This window comes from Ursus maritimus, unplaced genomic scaffold, assembly GCF_017311325.1.
Source record: "Ursus maritimus isolate PB19 unplaced genomic scaffold, ASM1731132v1 scaffold_26, whole genome shotgun sequence".
NCBI lineage: Eukaryota > Metazoa > Chordata > Mammalia > Carnivora > Ursidae > Ursus > Ursus maritimus.
The window spans coordinates 33816544-33842956 of record NW_024425119.1 but is presented as its reverse complement, the minus strand read 5'-3'; the positions used below and the strand labels follow the sequence as shown (position 1 = coordinate 33842956).

The 26413-nt window shown below is 35.3% G+C and overlaps 1 protein-coding gene across 7 annotated transcripts in view; it reads right to left on the bottom strand.

Moving 5' to 3' along the window:
• The window catches only part of PPHLN1 (periphilin 1), a 136187-nt gene that overhangs the window by 21717 nt on the left and 88057 nt on the right, over nucleotides 1-26413 (bottom strand). For all 7 annotated transcript variants that reach the window (XM_008704459.2, XM_040642351.1, XM_008704458.2 and 4 more), the window contains one exon: nucleotides 19557-19697. In XM_008704459.2, coding sequence (XP_008702681.1) covers nucleotides 19557-19697 — 141 coding nt within the window. The remainder of the gene's footprint in view (nucleotides 1-19556; nucleotides 19698-26413) is intronic.

The following is a 26413-nucleotide window of genomic DNA, read 5'->3' as shown; positions in this document are numbered from 1 at the left end:
GTGAAAGGGTAACATTTAATCAAGGCCCTGAAAAAAGAGAAGAGGCCAGTGAGGGCATTCCAGGCAGAAGTAACAGCATCAACAAAGACCGCCAAGTAGAGAGAAAAGCATGTTCTATCCAGAGGCCAGTGTGACTGCAGCACAGTAAAACACAAGGGTAATAGGAAAGAAATTTGGAAGGAGAGGTAATAGACAAAACTAGCAGATCTCTAGAGCCAAGGTAAAGACTTTGGATTTTTATTCTAAATGTAATGAGAAGCTGCTGGAGTGTTTCAGGCAGAGCAGCAATTATATTTAACAGGTTTAGAAGTCAGGAAATAACCACAGCAATCTTCCATTAGGCTAGGAAAATCAAGATTCAAAGTATTCTGGAGCACAGCAACTCACCTTTGTTTAAAAATACTATTGTTCCTTCCTTTTAGTTGGAAAATTCTAAAATATATTAGCCATTTCCTGCTTTAGTTTAAAAAAAAAAAAGAACATCTAAAAAACATTACAAACTTTTTTTTACCTCCCCTTTTAAATGCATCATGATCAACAGCTATGCTTAAATAGAGTCATAAGTTTAATTTTTATCAATTGTGAACAGCACAATATGTAGCTGCTCAAAAACCTGGACAACAAAACTGGTCAAACTTCTTGGCATTTGAAGCTGAATTAAAGATTGAAAGAGACTAAGTCTGGGTCATTAATTTTTTTCAATAACATAATTTTTACCATCTTACCAGTGAATTTTTTTTTTTTAAGTCACATTTAAGGTGTTCTTACTTGGTCAACTGTGGATAAACGATCTGGTATGCCTTTTCCACTCTTACTCAAAGGATGCTGTGAATTGCTGGAAAAAGTCCAAAACTGCAATTATTTGATCCACTCCTTAATCTCTCTTGTTGACTTCCATATCAACATACACCATATGCGGTATTCTAAGTCCTTTCCATGCCTGATTCAGGAACTCCAAGTGCTGATAGGACTCTCCCCACCCTATCCCATTTCCCCTCACTCTTAGCAAAACTGTCTCTCCTAAACCTATCTCCTCTCCACCTTAAAAATGGCTGCCACTTTCTTCTTTGTCCTAGTCACAGAAAGCATTTCTCTAAATTTTCAAGGTTAGTCCCTCTATCTGTGCTATTGATCATCTCTCCTGCTTCATCAAATATTCCATCTGTTTTTTATCTTCAGTCTCTCTCATATCACCCTTACCTTTTCACAAGTATTCAAAAATAAGTAAGTAAATAAACAAATAGGTCGGCGAGTTTTATTTATTCGCCTGCCACACAGTCTCATGCACTTGTTCTCCATTTCTGACTCTAGCAATCTAATTCAGGCTCTCACTCCTCACCTGAAGAATTGTCAAACATTTCTGTACAGCCACACTAGTATCTTTTTAATTTAATTTAATTTTTTCTTAAGATTCTATTTATTGATTTGAGAGAGAGAGAGAGAGGATGAGCTGGGGGAGAAGCAGATAGAGAGGGAGAGGCAGACTCCCTGCTGAGGAGGGAGCCCGATGCGGGACTTGAACCCAGGACCCCAGGATCATGACCTCAGCCCAAGGCAGGTGCTTAACTGACTGAGCCACTCAGGCACCGCCCCCCCTTTTCTTGCTAGTATTTTTTTTTAAATCCTGATCCTAATTCTCACATATTTGAAATTCATCCATAAACCATACTTCCAATCAATAGAATTAAACTATTTTCTCCTGGCATTTAAATTTTTCAATGATCTGGCTCCAGCTATCTTCAGAAAACCATCCTGGGCTTGCCATCTACTATCTTTTCTCTACCAAAAACTTTCTGTAAAATAGTCTATAATCAGACCCTGTCTCATGCTACTTTAATTTCGCATCTACTACTGTGTGTGTGTGTGTGTGTGTGTGTGTGTGTGTGTGTATGTGAGTGTGTGTTTAAGATTTTATTTTATTTATTTGACCGAGACAGAGACAGAGAGAGAGAGAGAGCGAGCACAAACAGGCAAATCAGCAGGCATAGGGAGAGGGAAAAGCAGGCTCCCTACCAGGCAGACAGCCTCACGGGCAGCTTGATCCCAGGACCCTGGAATCATAACCTATGCCAAAGGCAGATGCTTAAGGGCCTGAGCCACCCAGGTGCCTCTACTGCTGTGTGCTTTTAACTTGTGGGGTCTCCACTAACTCTGAGGGGTTACTGCCAGAATTGAACTACAGTACTATCAGTGGAGTTGAAACAATATTTCCTTCCTGATTTGCATCCTTTATAACAAAACTATAATCATAAGTATAGCACCTTTTCTGAGTTCTATCAGTTGTTCTAGCATATTATTGGACCTGATGGGGTCATGGGAACCCCCAAATTTGTAGCCAGTCGGTCAGGAGTGCAAGTGGCCTGGGAACCCCCAAAGTGCAGCTGGTTTCAGAAGTAAGGGCAGTCTTGTTGGGAACCATGCCCTTTAACTTGTGGGGTCTGCACTAACTCTCAGTGGTTAGTGGCAGAACTGAATTGGAGTATACCAGAATGCTTCCTTCCAAAGCTCTTCTATCAAATCAAGACAAAGTTTCTGAGCCTATTATTCAAGACTAGTCACGATCCTTCTAATATACAACACTAAATGTAATTCTGTCAACCTCTACTCTATGAAGTTATAGCAATAAATGTGGCTGAGGAGTAGGATGGGGAAATGAAGGGTATCGGGAAAGAGATTAAAAAACATCCATGTAAGATACAGTTTCACTCAAACTAAACTACTTGTAATTGTTGATTATTCCTTATAGTTCCCTATTTTCCATCTTATGCTCATGTCATTCACCTCTGTCTAGAATCTTTTACCTCCTATATCTGAGACTCCTACCTGAATTCTAAGGATCCAAGCAAATATCACTTCCAAAATGAAGCCTCTTTGGTTCTCCTATCTGAAACCGATTTTTTAAAAATCTCAGTTTCAAGGGAAACAAGCATAACAGAGAGCACTAAGTAAGGAACAGTCATATTTCTACCACTTCTGGTGTAAGCTGGAACAAGCCACTTAAGCTTTTAAACATGTAAAATGAAGATAGGAAAAACAACATGCCATTTCCAAAAACACTCTTCTGCCTCAAAAAACTTAGAAACACATTCTTTTAAAAGCACAGCTAAGCTCTTAAAGTAACTAAGGGTAATTGCCAGCAATCATAAAAGAAGAAACAAGAAACAGAGTGATAAACTAACAGCATGGGCTACGGCTTCCCCAAAGAGCCAAGAATTTAGAGTCTGGTCAGGAATGAGACACATGACCTTTGGACGTTTCAAGACAGAGTTGAAATCTCAGGCCTTTGCATAAAGCTAGGGAGGATTTTTGCAGCAGGATGAACTAGAAAAAACAAACAAACAAACAAACATAAATCATCTATCAGTAAAAGAAAAAGACAGGGAAACTTCTCTGCCTTGATTGAGCCTCTTAAGGCAAGGAGATGCAATTTCCTCTGAATATTCATAAACATAGGTCTACTTTCATGTGCATTTGAAGTTCTAAATATAAACTCACAACTCCGAAATACAAATTATATAAGGGAACATGCTACCATGAGCAAGAGTCAACAGAAACAGCAGCTGGATTAAAGCCCTCAGACTTTAGGTATTAAAATTATCCGTTACAGAAAATTAGATGCGAAAGAGAAAGAATGAAACCATGAGCAATTAACAATCTAATTCTAGGCAGATTTTTAAGAAAACTAAATTAAACTTCCAGAAATGGAAAATATAACTGAAATTAAGAACTCAGTGAATGAATTAAACAGTAAATTATATAAAACTGAAGACTTAGAGAGTCCTGAACAAAATACTTATAATTTCAGATTTAAACTTTAGAAAGTTTAGGAGAAATGAAATATACAATGATAAAAAATCTACCTACATCCAACTGGAGTACATAAAAAAAGAACAGAGGATACTCAAAATTTAAAGAGATAACAATTTTCTAGCTGTAATGAAAAATGCAAATTTTCAGGTACAGGAAGCATAAATTATGTTAGCCAGAATAAATTTTACAACAATCCATATCTAAATACATTATAGTAAAACTGCATATTGAAAAGCAAACTTTAAAATAAAAATAATCTCAGGGCTCTTGGGTGGCTCAGTCTGTTAGGCGTCTGCCTTCCACTCAGGTCATGATCCCAAGGTCCTGGGATAGAGCCCCCGTCAGGATCCCAGCTCAGCAGGGAGCCTGCTTTTCCCTCTCCTCCTGCAGCTCCCCCTGCTTGTGCTCTCTCGTGCACCCTCTCTGTCAAATACATAAATAAAATCATAAAGAAAAAAGAAAAAAAATCTTTTCCCCTTCATAGGCTTGCCATAAAGATCCAATTTTTTTCATCAATATTTTGTACAATCTTCTCAATATATATTTTAGTCATATGCAGTAAATTTATGAGAAATCATCTCAATCTTGTGGACTCTCTTTTTGCAACCAAATAGATAAAGATGATTTTACTTCTTCCTTTACTTCCTTTTAATCCCCCGAAGGGAAAGATTCTTGAAGATTTACTCTAGTATTTATCTTCAAGCTAAAATAGCAGAGCCAAACTACATGGGACCCAGGATGCTTTGAGGACTCCTCCTAATTCCATTCATTCAACTGTTAAAACATTTACTGCGAGCCTATAGTAGGCAAGGAACTCCAAATGACACAAAGATGATTAATTAGGTAATTTTTCTTTCAGCCTCTAAAAGGTAATTAGTATTGTAGCTGAACATATGCTAGCTATAAGTAGGAGGCAAGGATGTTATTATTAACTTTTGGCTGTGCCACTTTCATGGGCAAATCACAGTTGGCTGTGCAATTGATGAATTCAGTCAATAAAAATAAATTTTTAGTATAAATAAAACAAAATCTAGAAAATTAAACCTGTTGCAAACAAACTACCCTCCCTTAATACCAGGCTTCCACTAAAAAGTAAATTAAGGGGCGCCTGGGTGGCACATCGGTTAAGCATCTGCCTCCGGCTCAGGGCATGATCCCGGCGTTGTGGGATCGAGCCCCACATTAGGCTCCTCTGCCTGTGAGCCTCCTTCTTCCTCTCCCACTCCCCCTGCTTGTGTTCCCTCTCTAGCTGGCTGTCTCTATCTCTGTCGAATAAATAAATAAAATCTTTAAAAAAAAAAAAAGTAAATTAAATATTCTTTATGCCTTTGCTTTACATGGGGCCCTGATCTCTTTCATGATCACAATATCAAGAATGTACTACATCAGAAACATGTAATGGAAAAATATTTTTATGTTAAGAAAAAGCCTCTACTGAGATAATCACATGCATTTCTTTAAACTTGGTCCCAAGGGTACCAAGAATTTTTGCTAAAATAGCTTATGATTAAATATTTAAGTAGAATAAATGAGTACTACTTAAAATCTCTAGATTACAAAACCTTTATTATTATTAAGACCTGATCTGATCTGTAACTTTTAGACAACCAATATAAAGGATAGAGAAATACAAGTAGTACAACAGTTGCTGAAATAAGCACAAAAGGTTTTTCGTCTTGGCTTTCCTCAAACAGTACCAATGAAGGATGCTAATAGAATAAAATTTCAGGGCACAACACTGCAAACCATAATTAGAAATCAATGTGGTATAAAACCATCAAAACTGCTGGGCAACAATTAAATTGAGAATCCTCAAAAAAGAATGTATGTGCGTGTGCCTGTGTGCGTGTGTGTGTACGTACATACATATTGGCCTAAATGAGCCAATGAAAAATAAATAATAGTAAATAGTAAATAAATAGTGTAGTATTTATAAATAGTAAAAACAAATAATCTCAAAGTCAGAAATATCCTAAAGTTTGAAAAAAGTACCACAATTTGACACAGTCTATATATACCAGAAGACAATGGAGTGCATACGTTCAGGAAAAGGTTCTAGAAAAACTTGACACAAAGAAGCAGCTTAATGGGGGAAAGGCATACTAGGATATTTGCTGATAGGAAACTAAAAACTTTGTAACTTGAATTCACATACCATAAATGAGTAGTTCAAATTTACCCTAAAATATTTCCTATCAATCTAACATGGGGATTGTATGGGTAAAAAAATAAGAGGCAAAAAGCCTTACCTCAAATATAACATTACTGTTATACATTTTAAAGGCTTTTTCCCAAGCAAAATAATCTTTAAAAGATATATGTACAAAAATCAAGCCCTAGGAGCCCCAGTATAATTACTACCAAGCTAGGTAAATAGAGATGACAATATAGCATCACAGTACCACAATCCTACTCATTTCAGTTACTCAAGATCTGCTTTGCTCTTTACCTTTCACTTCTCGTAAGAGAGAATCACTAGATGAAATTGACATGAAGACTCATCTATTTCCTTCTTGGTTTAATGACATTAATTTTAATTTCAACCCATTCGCAAATGTTATAATTTAAAATACAAAATGACCAAAGGAAGAGATTATTTTTCAGTATAACTTTTAAGTTACTTGGTTGGAAATTGGGCCTTATTTTTCTAAGTTGGGATCCCAGGCTAACCCACAAAAGCCTCATAAGCACATACGAAAACTTAAATACTTTTCACCAACTATGAAAAAGAGTATAAAACAATAATGGCAGCCATTTTGGCTACTGACAACGTCCTAGCCAACTTAAATATACATTCCCATTTAATTCTAACATTATTATGAAGTGGATACTAGCACCATTCCCCTTACAGTAGTGAGCAAAGCAAGCCTCAGAAAAATAAAATGACCTTCCCAAAGACACATAGTTAAGTGGCTGAACTGGGATTCAAGCCTAATCCCCTAACTCCAAAGTTCCTATAGTACTTCTTCTAACTACTAAAATAATGCAGCAGCATTGTGGCAATACTCCATAAATCCTTCTACTGACTATATAAAATTCCATAGTGCAGATACACTAGAATCTATTCAGTCATTGTTCTCGGGTAGAAGAAAATGATCCTTCGTGGAAGTAGGAGACATAAGAAGCAATGAAAATTTTAAAAAGGGTAAATATTTAAATAAGCCTAAATGAATATTAACTGCAAAGCAGACTGTCAGTATCTTGTGGGGTTTAAAATATATATGGAAGTAAAACACACCAGTAATAGATCAATCAAGAGGAAGTTCAATGGGGTTAAAATGCTCTAAAATGCCTACACTGATCCGTCAAGAAGTTAAAAATACTAGTGTATATTAGACTTCAGTAAATCAGGAATGCATGGTGTAAAACAGTATATAACTAAAAAGAAAAAAACAGTGTATAACTATTGGTGTATGGAAATGAATAATTTTCAAAATTCCAAAGATGGAAACAAGGAAAGAAAAAGGACTACAGAATAGGAAGAAAAACTAAACACAGATACATCAGTAACCTCATTAAATATAAATGGACCAGATGATTCAAGTAAAGACATATTTTATCCAAATGGATGAAAAAACAAACTCAATTATATGCTGCTTATAAGAAAAATACCTTAAATACAAGAATACAGAACAGCTGAAAGCAAGGTGACAAAAAGATACCACATAAAAACTTAGATAAATATGAGGCAGTATTAGAGATGAAGAAAACTACTTCAGAAAGATATAAAATAATTGTAAATTCATATGCACTTTATAGCATAGTCTCAAATAAAAGGAATAAAAATATTTAAAGGAGATACATGAACCCACAGACATGTGAAGGTTTTAATACAACTCTTTCAGAAACTGATAAGATAAGCAAACAAAACCAATAAGCATATGGAGGATTTATTTTTGTTATTTTTTTTTAAAGATTTTATTTATTCATTTGAGAGAGAGACAGAGCACAAGCAGGAGGAGAGGCAAGGAGAGTGGGAGAAGCAGACTCCCCCCTGAGCTGGGAGCCCAACATGGGGCTTGATCCCAAGACCCTGGGGTCATGACATGAGCTGAAGGCAGATGCTTAACCATCTAAGCCATCCAGATGCCCTGGATTTGGAGGATTTAATACAATCAATTTTACCTAATTGTCATACTAATAAACCAATGCCCTCAACAAATACAAAATACACCTACCTGTCAAGTATACAGAATACTTAACAAAAACTGACTATGTGTTGGCCAACAATGGAAGTCACAACAAATTTCATAGGACTCAAATCCTAAAAAGTATATTTTCTATTACAGTGGTTTTGAATTAGAAATTTATTAAAAAAACAAAACAAAAAACAAAACAAAAACAACAACTACAAAATCTCCTGTTTGGAAATTTCAAAATATTCTAAACTCTAAGAAGAAATCCCCCCAAAATATTCTAAACTGAATGGCAATGAATATAACATCAACTTCTGGAAGATGGAACTAAAGCCCTATTGAGAGAGAATTTATAGGTTAAAAGAAAAGCCGCAAATCCATCAGTACCTAGGCTCCAGAGTTTTGTTTTGTTTTGTTTTTCAAAAAGAGCAATTAAACCAAAAAAAGTAGAATGAAAGAAAATAATAAAGGTAGAATTCAATGAAATATAAAATACAAAAACAAGAAAGAAATGAATAAAACCAAAAGTTGGTTCTTTGAAAAAGACTTGTAAGACTGGTAACTTTAGGTAGCACTGATCATGGGAGATGTAGCAGCCAACTCCCAAGATAGCCTTGCAGTGATCCCCATCTCCTGGTACTTTCATCCTTGTGTAATACCTTCTTATTGAGTGTCAGCTAGGCTTAGTGACTACTTCTAATGAATAGACCAAGATGGAAGCGATGGATGGTATGTGACTTGAAGAATAGATCAGAAAAGACAACAAATCATTGTTCCTTTTCTCTCTCTTGGGACTCTAGCTCTGGGGAGGTCATGTCAGGAGAAGCCTTGTGGAGAGGTCCACATGGTGAGGAAGTAAAACTTGTACCAAAAGCCACATGAGTGGGCTTCCAACTCCAGTCACATCTTCAGAGACTACAGCCCTCGTTATCAGTTTGATAGCAACCTCTTCAGAGATCCTGAGCCAGGATCCTGAGCCAGGATCCCAACAGGCTTTATTTGTTGTATCTGAGAAATTGAGAAACTGATTCTAAGATTTCTACAGAAGTTCACAGCTCCAAGTATAGGTCCTCTTTAAAACAACAACGTAGGACAACTTGCTCTACTGGATATCAAAACTTATTATAAAGCTCTGGTAACAAAGACAGCACGGTATTATTGCAAAGATCAAGGGACCAACGGCACAGAACAGAGTCCAGAAACAGATTCAGATATATATGGACACTTGATTTATTATATAGGTGTCAATGCAGAGCAGTAAAGAACACATGGCCTTTCCAATAAATGGTTCCAGGTCAAATGAAAGTCCATATGGAAAAAAAAAATGAAACCTGGATCCCTGATATATATTTAATATGCACTCTACATAAAATAATTTTCAGATGGACTGTGACTCAATGTGAGAGACAAAACAAAATATCTTCTAGAAGATAATAAAAGCTATCTTAAATAGGAGACAACAGTAATAAAGAAAAAGACTAAAAAGTCTGGACTACATTCTTATTCCTCCAAAAATATCAAAAGAATGAAAAAACAAGCCACAAAGCGGTAAAGTTATCTGCAACACATATAACTAGCAAAGGGCTTCTATTTAGAATATATAAAGAACTCTGCAGATCAATTTTAAAAAAACAAAAACAACTTCATAGGAAAACAGGCAAGAATCTCAAGAGATACTTTCTAAAAGAGATGCTAATAACCATATGAAAATGTCCTCAGCATCATCAGTAATAAGGGACATGCAAATTAAAAGCATAAGGAGCTCTATTACATGTTAACACTATCAACAAATCTCACAAACACAATGCTGAACCAAAAAAAAGCTAGACACAATATATACCATATTATTCTACCTGTATTGAGTTTAAAAACAGACAAAACAATACTACAATGTTAGACACTTATTTAGTGGTTACTACCTTTGAGAAAAAGGAGGGGGCAGTAACTGGGAGAGGGTATAAAGGGTTTCCTGGGATGCTGGTAATATTCTACTTCTTGATCTAAATGGTATTTTTTTTAAAGACTATTTATTTAAGACAGAGACAGAACACACACAAGCGGGGGGTTGGTGTGGGAGAAGCAGACCCTCCGCTGAACAGAGAGCCTGACGCAAGGCTTGATCCCAGAACCCTGAGATCATGATCTGAGCTGAAGACAGATCCTTAACCGACTGAGCCACCCAGGTGCTCCAATTTGAGTGGTAGTTTTCACAAGTGTTTGCTTTGTGAGGAATCACTCAGGTTAACAACTATGTTTTGAGTACTTCTTTCTGTATATGTTATACATCATTAAAGTGCTTTTTTTAAAAAATAGAGCACAGGGGCGCTTGGGTGGCACAGTGGTTAAAGCGTCTGCCTTCGGCTCAGGGCGTGATCCCGGCGTTACGGGATCGAGCCCCACGTCAGGCTCCTCCACTATGAGCCTGCTTCTTCCTCTCCCTGGCTGGCTGTCTCTATCTCTGTCAAATAAATAAATAAAATCTTTAAAAAAAATTAAAATAAAATAAAAAAATAAAAAATAGAGCATAATAGCAAGCATAGCAGAATTTAGCATGGTTGATCTTCAGCTAACCAGAAATGATTTTGAAGTGCTCATTTGCCCCAAGTCCAGATAACTGAGGGATTAGAAATCTTAAAATTCCACTCTGAGGCTGACAAAAAAATCCTACAAATAATATCCCAGCTAACGAAGTAAACAAGTATTCTAAACAGAACTGCGCAATTTCCTCTAGTAGTTTTTTAAAAAACAAAATAAAACAAGAGGAAAAATAAGGGGGGACGACAACAAAACAGACAGTATGTCTCCCAATGAACCAGATACTAAAAATCATCATTTTATTTCTAATGTTTCCTTAAGTAGAAACATAAGATTTTCTTAGGGCAACTTTTAAAACGTCTTGTATAAATGAACTGAGAATATCAACCAGCTCATGCTGGTGTCAGCACATGAGTGTACAGGACAGATAAGCTTATTATACAGTACCTGAATTAAGCAACAGTTAAGAGAAGACAGATGTCATAGAAGGGATCACATTTTAAAAATGAAAAATGAAAATTATGGGAAAATATGAGAATAATTTGTTTCAGAAATGGGGAGGGGAAGCAGGGAATTCTAAGGAGAAAGAAACATTTACCTTTTTTTTTTTTTAAAGATTTTATTTATTTATTTGACAGAGAGACAGCCAGCGAGAGAGGGACCACAAGCAGGGGGAGTGGAAGAGGAAGAAGCAGGCTCCCAGCGGAAGAGCCTGAAGTGGGGCTCGATCCCAGATCGCTGGGATCACGCCCTGAGCTGAAGGCAGACGCTTAACGACTGCGCCACCCAGGCGCCCCAACATTTACCTTTTTACAATACTTCTTGTACCTAGAAAAACAGACTGGAACCAGTGAGATAAAAGAACAAGCCAAATGGAAAATGTAAAAGAGAAATTACAAAGGAACCCCCCCGAACAAATATTTCATAGTAAAATTATTTTTACAATTCATTTTGAATGAATGGAGGGAAAAAGGAAAAAGAAAAAAGCAGAAGCATAAGGATAAAAGGTTTAACAACCCAAAACCTGACAATGATGAGAAAATCACCTCTCAAGAGTTAAACTTCTACAGATTTGCTATATAATATTCCTAGGAAGTAATCTGAAAGTAGTCAAAATTCCAAAGCCGCAAAGAAACAGGCAAAGTAATTCTTAATAGTACCGTAAACATCTACATAGTGATTTTCAATATACAACGGGCTTTCACATACAGTGGTTTTGTTGGTTCTGTGGGAGAGCGTGTAATTAACCCCATTTTATAAATGATTTTGAAAAGGGCTCTGAGAAGTTAAAACACTAAGTGGAAACATCCAGTGTTTACTATGCCATACCACTTACAAATGTCCTTTAAAGTAAATTCTCAGACATGTCAACTTACAGCAGGGGAACTGAATAGCAAGGGACAACAATTTGGAACCACTAAGGAGGAAATCCTTACCTAGCACTTGTTGATAGTGGACAAGGAGGAAAGGTGAGAGAATGAAGCTTGTGCTCGAGTTTATGTCATGGGGAACAACGATATTGGAAATGCTTTATAACTAGGTACATTTTAAGTGATGACATCCAGGGATAAGGTCCAAGTTGGCCTCATCTCTTTTGGTACTTATATTAAATGTGGTTCTTACCAGGCTTGGTATCCGTATTGCCTAAATTTTATATTTTATGTAAAAATAATACAACAGGGTCAATCATCTTCATATTTACAGGTTTATATCAGGTAAAAAATAACTAACTTACTTTTAAATGTGAAGACTGAGATGCTTGGTTTTAACATTTCAAGCATGATACAAATTACCTTATGAGATAACTTTCAGATGAAACTCCCTTAAAACGAAACTTTACACTTGTTCTTCAGCAACAAGTTTCTGGAATAAAAAATCTGTTTTTTTTTTTTTTACAAACTATAACTTTCAAAAACCTTGAAATATGGCCAAAATAAAGGATTTATCTTTAATGTGTTTGAGAATAAGAAATTTTTCAGGGGTAAATCTTAAGTGAGTACATTTTACTAAATCTATATATGTAAAGTCTGAACAAGTGGTTGGCAATAATGGATTGTTAACTACAGTAGGGTAGACTTGATGTCTAGACAAGATAGTGGTGAGAGCTGTACTTTTAAGAAGTTTGTTACTTGTTCTGATAAAAAGGGAAAACAAAGAATGTTTCTCTTATGTAAGGTTAGCGTGAAATGTTTAGATCATGCGTATACAATAGAGCTGCCACTGCTTTGAAAACAATTTCATTTTAATCCATCATGTGTTAAAGCTGATTTTTTTCCATGTCCCTAACTCTAACATTTCGGGAAGATGGTACATTTGATTAATCTTCTACCCATTTTACTTTAAAAGTAAAACAAAAATATCCTATTATATATTGAGAGAGAAGGAGCAAGAAGTAGTGAGAGTGTTGGGAATCATCAGGCTATATGGACAGTGACTAAAACTAGACACTGTAAAAAGAGAAGAGCCACAGATTGACCACTGATTAAATGTGACATCTTATTTACTGAAAAAAATATTTTCTGCACAATTCTTTAGCTCAACAAACACTAATTACTAACTGATGCATAGCAACAGTATATCTGAGTTTAAAAAAATTTTTAAATATAAGAACCTGTGTCCTTAAGAGGTAAAAAAAAAATTAAAACACCTAAAAATTCTACACTTTAATCTGAAATTAGCTACACACAACAGTGTGTGCAGAAGCAGCAATACTTAGCTTTTACTTTTAAATGATGGAGATTAAGAACGGATCTAAGATTATTCAGTCTAGCTTCTTTATTTTGAAGAAAAAGTTTGGAAAAGCTAGTGAGCAGCCCATATGGTCACAAGAAAATGGTTAACATGTAGAATTCAAATTAAAATAAAATTTATTAATTAAGTAGATTGATCTAGATTTACAGTTAAACCTTATTAACCTATCAGTCAAACAACCTAGACAAGCAACAAAAGGATTTCTGAAGTAAATTGATTTTTCTTTTTTTAACTAACTGGAATAAGGAAAGGAGAGGACTCCCATCTACAATTTAACTATATAAGTCAATACATAAAGATAAATATATAATCTACCCTTCATTCAAGAGAGAGACTTACTTCAAGGTAGAAATATCAGCATTTTCATAAAACAACAGTAGGACAGTGTTAGGATAGATAGTATTCTGAAATAGTCAAAGAGGTTTTAAAAAATGAATTTGCCTTCATGGTACTTCATTTTTTTTTCTGGTTATTATTCACCAAATAAGAAAAAGAAGAAATGGACTCCCCCCCCCCAACAAATTCTACTTTTTTATGATTTAAGAAATACCATGAATAGTGCATTTACAGAATACTTTCAGGCACATCCCTTCAACTGTATTGGTTGAGATTCCATAAGTTCTATCTACTAATAAAAATTTTTGAGAAAGGTTAACAATGATTGGTACTAGCAAGAAATGAAGATTCTCTATGTAATCTCATATGTTCCAGTTATTCTTAAACTTGGCTTGCCATGAAAATCACAAGAGGTGTTTTAAAACATACAGATTTCAGAATACACAGACTCAGGAATCTGGTCAAGAGGCACTCTGGTGATCTCTTATGGCAGTCATTAAAACTGACACAGCACTTCACAAGACACAACACAGGCATTTGAGAACCACAACTACATCAACTCCCCTCCAAAACTGCTCATTTTAAATGTAATCCTTGTATATTTTTAAAATATATACACACCTTTCTTATAAAGGTGGAGAAATAGGAGGAACTGTATTTTAAAACATGGCTTCACAAGTGATTATAAATATCTACTAATAGGGGACTAATTATATACACTGATAAAAAATGGATATATTGAACAGGGTACATGGTAAGCTACCACTTGTATTTAAAGAAAAAATATGGAGACATGTACCAACTCTTATCTCTACTCATCAGGATCAATCATGATCCCGACGTATGTGTGTATATACATACAAAATATGTACACACACATAAATATGATATATAAACTGTGTATACATATACATATGTATGTTACATAGTCTATATGCTGGGGAAAGAAACTGGGCAGCTAAGAATTATGAAGGAAACTTGTTTTTCACTGCATGATCTCTGTGTCCTTTGAAATTTATGCTTATATGTTACTAATTAAGATCCAGCCTTAATGGATTGGCTGGAGGGTATTTATCATAAAGCAAATTAAATCACATGATTCTGAGACATGATCATAACTTTAGTTCCTAACAAAATCCTTATTACTGTCAGTATAATCAATTGTTCTGAAAAAGACTTTCATAAATATTTGTTACAGGTGATATTTACAGTGTTAGAACTGTCAAAACTCATCCAACTGAATATTTAAGATCTATGCATTTTATTGCACTTTAATTATACATCAATTAAAAATACAAAAGATAAAACTTCAGTTTACATAAAACTAAGGTGGTAATAGTTCTCAAGCTTTTAGCATATTAGAAAACTACAGAAAAACTTAAGAAAAAACAATCACCTCCTTCTAATTGCTTACTCCAAGTATGGTCCACAGACTAGGACAATCAGCAGCGCCAAGGAGCATGTTAGAAATTCTGATCTCAAGCCCCATCCCAGATCTAGAGAGTCAGAAAATGTACTTTAACAAGATCCCCAAATGATTTCTGTGCATATTAAAACTTGAGAAGCTCTGATAACCTATTTACCAGAAGAGTTATGGTAGAAATCCAAGAAGCTCTACTTTTTTTAAAAAGCCTCACAGATGTATAACAAAGGTAGAGAGAGAATCATAATATAAGTACTGTGCTTTGAGGGGGAAGAGATGGGAAGTTCTTTCTTCAAGACTATTAGTTTCCATAGCCAAAAATCCTAATAAACAGCAGTTACCATCTTTAGTAGTGTTTCATTAGGTCACTGCTTCTCTTCTACTTGTGTAGGTAGGTGCATTTTAGCCACCCTGACATTCATAGCTGTACAACCTACTAGGCAGAACATGCATATGCATATTATATGTATCTACTCCATCCCAGATCTACTTAGATTATCTGATCCCATCTGAATAAAGAAGATAGATACAAAATTCTACTCCAGATCTTGCCAGTGGGGAATTACAAAGAGATTTTAAAATATCACTAGATGCCAGACGTCCAAAAAACAGAGGATCTCACTGACAGGCTATGTCTAAGCACTGTTTTAACAAAGTATGAGGTTAAGTATGAAAAAGGTTCCAAAGAGTTAAAGTAAATATTACCTTATCCCCACAGGTGCAACAGAGGGAAGAAGGGTTATGTAATAATAAAGATTTCAATTTGAGTGGTTTGTTCAAAGTGACAGTCTGTTAGAAGATTCCTCACTGATAAAATAGCAAGTAGTGGAATTCACTTTCAAATCAAATAATTCAGTAATAGAAGTATGTGAGGGGACTTGTGAGATATTACAATCAAGGGGTTAATGCCAAACACCTGAGATAGATTATGAATCACCTATACTTTTGTAGGCTATCTGGGTATCACTTATAATGACAGGACAAATTCTGAAATCTCCCTCTCTAGGCTAAGAAGCTAAGAACCTTGAAAAATATTCTGATAAGTGATTGTAAAAGTGGCCCAAATTGGGTAAATCTGGGGAAATGAGGGTAAAATAAGATATACCATAGGGTCTAAAACATAAGAAGGCTAAATGCGCTGTGACAATAGAATGGATCATCTCCACTAAAGGATACTCAGGCACCAGCGGGATTCAAATGATTTCTAGCAACACAACAGTCAGAGATGCAACCTGATGTCTTCTGTCTGGCTCAAGGATTTTAATTTTAGACTGTGGTTCTCTGCCATATTTGATTATAACATGGGGAGCTTTTTTCATCTACATTTCAAACCCTATCAAAATTCTTATATTCACAGGGATGAGATGGCAATAATGTGGCAAAAAACATGAATCTGCCCTCTCACTGAAGTGATTCAGATACAAACTACCTCCATATGTATACCCTTAAACATCAAATAGCCACTTTGTGGGCACACTGAATTAAACCAAATTTTGGCCTAGAGAAATTAAGTTTATTTTATATTTCAATACTGCCACAAGTTAATGATTTCCTTAGGATTCGAGGGCTGAAGAATCTAATTTATAGAAACCCTAAAAAAATTATATGTGGTAATTTATCTTTACAAGATATCTGAACATACTGCACTTGATGTAACAGAGAGAAAAAGCAGCTTGGGCATTATACCAATATTTACATTTCTATATTATTCTAAACTTGAATTGTTGGCCTCATCTATGTGGGCTTTTTTGGGTTATTATACATTTTTTTAAATCATGAAGTATTTCAAGCATGTGGAAAAATATAAAGAATAAATACTGGACAGCTATGTAACTACCATCTGGCTTTCTCAAGCCTTTACATTATTCCTATCCATTTGGCATTTAATCTCTAAAAATAAAATGTGCAAAAGTTGAAAACAGAGAAAATGAGGGGAAAATCCCCTTAAAACTTTTTCATTTTCTAAAGTCACTGTAACTTTTAGACACAAACTTATGAAATAATTATATATGATTATTTACTAGCTTGCTGACATCTTGGGGGTTTTTGGTTTTTCTTGCCAATACATCAAAACCAAAGTGCTCTTTTAAAAAGAGAGTATGGTAACATTATTAAGTACAATAATTTATTTTTAGCATTTAAGATTATTTAACATTATTAACTTTTCCATTTTATAACTCTTCTAACAACTGTCATATCAGAATACAGTAATGTTCTTTTAGATTTATTTTTCTTTCTTTAGGTCATCTGTCTTTGCTATAATAATCTCAATATTTTTTGTGTCAGATTTTCCATGTGTTTTTGAACAATGGGAAAATGAAAACAGAAATCTAGTCATACTTATAGGCCAAACATGTATGGATGTCTATCGAGTACTACAAAAAACTAATTCCATACTAAATAATTCTGTGTGTATACTGATGGGCTGTACATCTGACTGGTAGCTCATCTTTTCAAGATCAAATAAATCAACAATGAATAATAACAAAAAGAGGTAGAAATATTAATAAATGACAACAAAATTCCCCTACACTGTTATTTCAGTCAAATTTTTCTACCAGTTATATTCTTAAGAGAGCCTCTCCTTTAAAGAACTGCTGTTTAGGGGCGCCTGGGTGGCTCAGTCGTTAAGCGTCTGCCTTCGGCTCAGGACGTGATCCCGGCGTTCTGGGATTGAGCCCCACATCAGGCTCCTCCGCTGGGAGCCTGCTTCTTCCTCTCCCACTCCCCCTGCCTGTGTTTCCTCTCTCGCTGGCTGTCTCTCTGTCTGTCAAGTAAATACATAAAATCTTTAAAAAAAAAGAACTGCTGTTTAGGTGAAAAAGAAAAAAAAATCATTCATTCAATAAACACTTACCAAGCACTTAACTACTAAGTGCTGGGTTTAGGCACTGTGTTAGGTGGTCAGGTTAAGATGCAGTCTCTGACTGACAGTGACTCAGGGGCTATTCAGAAGTCATTTCTAGGTTTACGCCTCCATCCACCATCTATAGAAAATATTTCCTTTGAGTCTACCACATGCCAATCACTATATTAGGTAACGGAGATAAAGTAATAAACAAAACATAGTCACTGCTCTCATGAAGCTTCCATTATGATGACAGGAGACAAATAAGCAAATAAAAACATATGTCGAGTGGTTAAAAAAAAAAAAAAAAAAGCACTACCAAGAAAAATAAGTCAGAGTAAAAGGACAAAAGGGCAGTAATTCTACATGGGGTAATGACATTCATATCCATGTTGAAGACACATCTAAGGAGCAAACCTTTTCTTTATTTATGCTCTTAATTAACTGGTATCTTGTAAGGTACCAGTCACCTTCATATCACCAAATTAAATAGGATTTTCTCCCTCTTCACATTCCTTCTGTTCTTCCAGGAATCTGACACTGCTCACCACCTCCATTTTGAAACTCTAGTGGCTTACATAACAAATTTCCTATCCAGATTCTTATCCTTTGCCATTGGGGTGGCATCAGTATGAACTCTACAATCATGACAAGGATTTAATTAAGATGATCTCCTATTCAACCATGGCAAATAGATTTTAACTGATGTGAAACTGGAAAGCACCCTGAGAAAAGATTTAACTTTATTCTTAATTTCCAATAGGTTTTAGAAGACTATATAACAATATGACATTTACTCAAAGCACCAGAGAGTAACAACATCAAAAACACCTGTACACACTGAGTAATATAAAGAATTGTTGAATCACTGTACTGTATACCTGAAACTAACACTGTATGTTAATTTTATTGGGGGAAAAAAAAAAAACGCACTTATACTGCATGTTACATGTTATAAAACCCTGTCAAATTTTACTTCATTTTATCCTCTAAAGTGATAATACACTAGGAGGCAGGTAATATTTCCATGTTAAAACATTTTAAATCCTACTAAGCATAATGAGAACATGTGAAGATTTAAGAGAAAATGGTTTTAAATCTCAATAGGTAAGACAAAGCCTCTGAGCTTATTCCATTCAAAAATTATATTTCATACTATAGTAAAATATAGCTAGAAGGTTCTGACCTATAAATATTCCTTAGGTCATCTATTTAATCTATTAAAAACAAGATCCTAACTTTTCAGAATGACATCATTAAAATTAAATCTATATACTTATCCTTTACTTTCCTTCAATATTTGAAAAATGCTTAAAAGTATAATGAAAAATGTGAACATCTATAATCCCAATATTCTAAAATAACATCTGTTAATATTTTGGTATATTTAACATTTCTTTCAGGTCATCCCTGTTGATTTTAATAGTTCAAAGTTGCTTCATATGACCAAGCATATTGATATTCTCTAAAAAAGAGTTAGCTTTTTATTTAAAAAATGAAAAAATAAACAAACAGGAATAGGGGACCAAACTGATCAATATTACTGTGAAATCAAATCAAACAATTTTTATATAATTTTTTAGATTCTAATTTCAGAGTCACGAGTGGAAAAAAAACCAAAATGAAATACATGTAGTCAATAAATACGTACTCTAACTACCATGCGCAAAGTGACAGGAACAAAAGATTATGTACTTAAAGAAGACTAAATTCTCACCTGTTCAATCTCTTTGGTTTTTGATGCTATTGCTTTAGAGCGGCTGGTTAGCTGACTGTCTTCAAATAATTCTATGCCATCTGTTGCATTCGACTCAGGTTCCTCTGGCTGGTCAATAAACAATGGTGCTGTAGATCCCGCCTTAAAAAAAAATTAGAAATCTTTAATTACATACAGCACTTAAGATGACTGCGTATAGGCACTAAGGCACAATGTATCAAGAGAAAGTGCTAAATTCAGCCAGTTTTAAGAAAACACTTTCAATTTCGCCGTGCATAATGAGCATATGTGAGGAGGACTAAAGAGGAAATGACTGCTACTTTTTAAATGATAGGTAAGACAAAGCGTCTAAGCTTATTCCATTCCAAAATTATATTTCACACTATATTAAGATACAGCTAGAAGGTTTTGTCCTATAACTATTCCTTAAGCAATCTATTTAAGAAACACTGAAGAGAAAAAGCCTAATTAGAAGTGAGAGGTATGGGCACACATAAGCATATTAAAAAAGAACATGGAAAGGGCTCTACTTTCAGAAGTTAAAAATACTTTGCTTCTCTACTGGGTGTTTACCCCAAAGATACAGACGTAGTGAAGAGAAGGGCCATATGCACCCCAATGTTCATAGCAGCATTGTCCACAATAGCTAAATCGTGGAAGGAGCCGAGATGCCCTTCAACAGATGACTGGGTTAAGAAGTTGTGGTCCATATATACAATGGAATATTACTCAGCTATCAGAAAGAACGAGTTCTCAACATTTGCTACAACATGGACGGCACTGGAGGAGATAATGCTAAGTGAAATAAGTCAAGCAGAGAAAGACAACTATCATATGATTTCTCTCATCTATGCAACATAAGAACTAGGACGATCGGTAGGGGAAGAAAGGGATAAAGAAAGGGGGGGTAATCAGAAGGGGGAATGAAACATGAGAGACTACGGACTATGAGAAACAAACTGAGGGCCTCAGAGGGGAGGGGGTGGGGGAATGGGATAGGCTGGTGATGGGTAGTAAGGAGGGCACGTATTGCATGGTGCACTGGGTGTTATACACAACTAATGAATCATCGAGCCTTACATCGGAAACCGGGGATGTACTGTATGGTGACTAACATAATATAATAAAAAAATCATTAAAAAAAATACTTTGCTTCTATAGCATAAAAATTTATTGAAATCACTGAAAGGAAAAATCCCCAAAGCAATAATAATCACTTCTATTTCACAACAACAATTCATTAAATACATAATCCCACAAAAAGCTCAAGCAGGTAATAAAATGGCACTAAATACACATCTATCAATTACTTTGAATGTAAATGGAATTGTAAATCAACAGACACAGGTTGACAGAATTGATAAGAAAACATGACTCATCTATGTGCTGCTTACAAGAGACTCACTTTAGACCTAAATACACTCGTGGACTGAAAATAAGGGAATGGAGAAACATTTATCATGCAAATGGATGTCAAAAGAAAGCCAGATTGGCAGTATTTACATCAGCCCAAATTGACTTTTAAAACAAAGACTATAACAAGAGACTAAAAAGGATACTATACAATTATAAAGGGGACAACCCAACAAGATAAAACAATTGTAAATATTTATGCATCCAACGTGGTAGCACCCAAATACATAAAACAGTTAATAACAAACATAAAGGAACTAATCGATAATAACACCATAATTGCAGGGGACTTTAAAACCTTACATCAATAGATAATCTAAAGATAAAATCAACAAGGAAACAATGGCTTTGAATGAATACTGGACAAGATGGATTTGACAGATATATTCAGAACATTCCATCCTAAAAGAGCAGAATACACATTCTTTTCAAGTGCACTTGGAACATTCTCCAGAACAGATCACATACCAGGCCACAAAAGAAGCCTCAACAAACTCAAAAGGATAAAGTCATACCATGCATCTATTTTGACTACAGTGCTATAAAACTAGAAGTCAACCACAAGAAAAAAATCTGGAGAGAACACAAATACATGGAGGTTAAATAACATGCTACTAAACAATGAATGGGTCAAGCAGGAAATAAAATCAATAAAAAAGTACACAGGGACAAAGGAAAATGAAAACACAATGGTTCAAAAGCTTTGGGATGCAGCAAAAGTGGTTCTAAGAGGGAAGTATATAACAATACAGGCCTACCTCACGAACCAAGAAAGATCTCAAATAAACAACTTACTTTACACCTAAAGAAGCTAGAAAACGAACAACAAACAAAACCTAAAGTCAGCAGAAGGAAAGAAATAATAACTATTCTAGCAGAAATAAATGATACAGAAACTAAAGAAGCAATAGCACAATGAAACCAGCTGTTTTTTGGAAAAAAAAAAAACACACAAAAATCAGTGAAACTGATAAACCTCTTGCCAGACTTATCAAGAAAAGAGCCCAAATAAATAAAATCACAAATGAGAAAAGAGAAATAACCAACATGAAAATACAATTATAAGAGAATATGAAAAAGTATATGCCAAGAAATTAGACAACCTAGAAGAAATGTATAAATTCCTACAAACATACAACCTACCAAAAAACTGAAACAGTAAGAAACAGAAAATTTGAACAGACCATTTACCAGCAAAGAAACAGACTCTGTAAACAAAAAACTCCCAACAAATAGAAGTCCAGGACCAGATGACTTCCAAGGTGAATTCCACCAAACATTTAAAGAAGAGTTAATACCTACTCTTCTCAAACTATTCCAAAAAAAAAATACAAGAGGAAGGAAAAATTCCAAATTCATTTCTATGAGGCCAGCATTACCTTGATACCAAAACCAGAAAAAGACAACACACAAAAAAAAAAAAAAAAAGAAAAGAGAGAGAGAGAGAGAGAACGAACTATAGGCCAATATCTCTCATGAACATAGATGCAAAAAATCCTAACAAAATGCTAGCAAACCAAATCCAAAAATACATTAAAAAAAATAATAATTCACCATGATCAAGTAGGATTTATTCCTGGGTTGCAAGAGTGGTCCAGTATTTGCAAATCAACCGTGATATATCACATTAATAGGGAAAAGGGTAAGAACCATATGATCATTTTAATAGGCACAGAAAAAGCATCTGACAAAGTACAACATCCATTCATGATAAAAAGCCTCCACAAAGGCCATATATGAAAAACTCATAGCTAACATCATTGTTAATGGGGAAAAAACTGAGAGCTTTTCCTCTAAGGTCAGGAATGAGACAAGGATGTCCACTCTCACCACTTTTGTTCAACATAGCACTGGAAGCCCTAGCCACAGCAATCAGACAACAAAAAGAAATTAAAAGGCATCCAAATTGGTAAGGGAGAAGTAAAACTTCAACTATTTGCAAGTGACGTGATACTATATATAGAAAACCTGAAAGACTTCACCAAAAAACTGCTAGAACTGCTAAATGAATTCAGTAGTCACAGGATACAAAATCAATGTACAAAAACCTGTTGTATTCCCATATACCAATAATGAAGCAGCAGAAAGAGAAATTGAGAAAACAATCCCATTTACAACTGCATAAAAACAGTAAGATACCTAGGAATAAACCCAATCAAAGAGGTGAAAGACCTATACTCTGAAAACTATAAAACACTGAAGAAACTGAAGAAAACACAAAGAAATGGAAAGACCCTCCATGCTCATGGATTGGAACAACAAATATTGTTAAAATGTCTATATCACCCAAAGCAATTCACAGATTTAACACATCCCTATCAAAATACCAACAGCACTTTTCACAGAACAAACAACTCTAAAATTTGTACGGAACCACAAAAAGCCCCAAATAACCTAAGCAACCTTGAAAAAGAAAAGCAAAGCTGGAGGCATCTCAATTTCAGACTTCAAGTTATATTACAAAGCTGTAGTAATCAAAACAGTATGGTACTGGTACAAAAACAGACATATAGATCAATGGAACACAATAGAAAACTTAGAAATAAATGCACAATTTTATGGTCAATTAATCTTCAACAAAGCAGGAAAGAATATCCAATGGGAAAAAGACAGTCTCTTCAACAAATGGTGATGGGGAAACTGGAGAGCAACATGCAAAATAATGAAACTGCACCTCTTTCTTATACCATACACAAAAATAATTTCAAAATGGATTAAAGACCTACTGTGAGACCTGAGACCATAAAAATCCTAGAAGAACAGGAACTCTCTAATGTTGGATGTAGCAACTTTTTTCTAGATAGGAACCCTGAGGCAAGGGAAACAAAAGCAAAAATAAAATGGGACAGTATCAAAATAAAAAGTTTCTGCACAGCAAAGGAAACAATCAATAAAACTAAAAGGCAAACTATTGAATGGGAGAAGATATTTGCAAATGACCTATCTGATAAAGGATCAGTATTCAAAATATATAAAGAACTGATACAACTCAACATCCAAAAAACAAATAACCCAATTATAAAATGAGCAAAGGACATGAACAGATGTTTCTCCAAAGAAGACATCCAGATGGCCAACAGACACACGAAAAGATACCCAGCATCATTGTTTGTCAGGAAACACAAATCAAAACTAAAATGCAGTATCACCTTACACCTGTCAGAATGGCTAAAATTAATAACATAAGAAACAACAGGTGTTGGTGAGGATGTGGAGCAAAAGGGACACTCATGTACTGTTGGTGGGAATGCAAACCGGTCCAGCTATTGTGAAAAATGGTATGAAGGTTCCTCAAAAAGTTAAAAATATAACTACCTGACAATCCAGCAATTGCACTACTGGGTATTTACCCAAAGAATACAAAGACACGAATTCAAAGGGATACATGCCCCCTATATTTATAGTAGCATTACTTACTTAGCATTATTACTTAGCGAAGATATGGAAGCAGCCCAAGTGTCCACAGATTGATGAATGGATATAGAAGATGTGGTATATATATGCAATTGAATATTAGTCAGCCATAAATAAGAATGAAATCTTGCCATGTGCAACAGCATAGATGGAGCTAGAGAGTATAATGCCAAGCGAAGTCAATCAGAGAAGGACAAATACCATATGATTTCACTCATATGTAGAATTTAAGAAAAAAACAAATGGGCGAAAGGGAAAAAAATGAGACAAAGCAAGAAACAGACTCTTAACTATAGAGAACAAACTCTCAACAGAGGAGAGGTAGGTGGGGGGACGTGTTAAATAGATGATTAGAGATTAAGGAGTATATTTGTCATGATGAACACCAAATGACATAAGAAATTGCTCAATCACTATGGTGTACACCTGAAACTAATAGAACACTGTAAGTAAACTAACTAGAATTAAAATAAAAAACTTCTTCAAAAAATATTTTTTAATTTACTATCTGACAAATGTCAAGCACTGCTCCAGGAACAGTAAATACATCAATGAACACAACAGACCAAAGTTCTTGCCTCCATGTAACTTGAAGTAAGCAATTATTACAGTAACTATAAAGTTTGAGCTCATATATTCTACTGTTGCACATGTTAGGTAGGTGGGAGATTAGAGGAAATATGAAACCTGTACCTATTACAAATTTATTTCAAAAACTGGATTTTTAAAAATAAAGTAGTGGCAAAAAGCAGTAGGTTTAGAGAAGTCACAAGATATATACTAATGAATGGTGATTTTCACTAGTAAATGCAGTAACCTGGTATAGAGTAACCTGGTAGCTTTATAGAGTAACCTGGTAGCATTTATCAAAATTTAGTAGGTGTCCCTTTCACCCAGCAACTTCACCTCTAGGAACTTAATATACGGATACAGACATGGACAACAGAGACTAACATATGGCTCCCACTGATAGCAAATGATTGAAAACAACCTAAATGTCCATCATCAGGACAAATAAATTATCCAGTATGTAGAACCATGGGATACTGAGTAATCTGAAGGAATGATAGTCTATATCTGTTGTATAATGTACCCTAACTTTTCTCCTGGCACATCCTGCAGGTCGTTTCCTATCAATATACTGCCAATTGTGTTAAAAAAAGAAACAGAGAAGGTAAGTATGTGTATCCATACATTTATACACACACAAACTATCTCTCAAAGGACACTATCTACAGGGGAAAATGGTGGGGAAAAAAGCTGTCTCAATAGGGATAGCTTAGAAGTAAGGAGTAGGATGGATGGGAGATGCTACATAGTTTAATGACATTTGAATTTTTGACATGTACATTATAATCTACTTTTTTTTAAAACCTGGTTTTCACAAGTCAGAGTTATAAGATTAAAACTGAAGGGGCGCCTGGGTGGCACAGCGGTTAAGCGTCTGCCTTCGGCTCAGGGCGTGATCCCGGCGTTCCGGGATCGAGCCCCACATCAGGCTCCTCCGCTATGAGCCTGCTTCTTCCTCTCCCACTCCCCCTGCTTGTGTTCCCTCTCTCGCTGGCTGTCTCTATCTCTGTCGAATAAATAAATAAAATCTTTAAAAAAAAAAAATAAAAAAATAAAACTGAAAACATATGAATCACTTAAAGAAGAAAGGGTTGGAAATCAGGGAAGATGTCACTGTAGGAAGCATCAGAAATCTGTCTCCCAATGTAAACAACAACTGCACTGACAAACTTTGACTGATATAACTATTTTGGAACTCTGGACTCTCCTGAAGGCTTGTAACTTCAGCAGAGGACACAGATGGTAAATTGAGGTTTATTTCAGCTCTCAGCACAATAGCAGCAACCATCCCCACCTTCAGCCACTTGGTAGGAAGGTACCTGTGTTCCCGAGCAGCTTCATATAGCTTACAGGAGCCAGGCTGGGCAAAAAGGAGCCCGTCTTCCAAACATCAAGAATCTGTGCTCTGATCACTAAATGCTTGTGCTCCCAAAGGCTGGCGGGGGGGGGGGGGGGGGGGG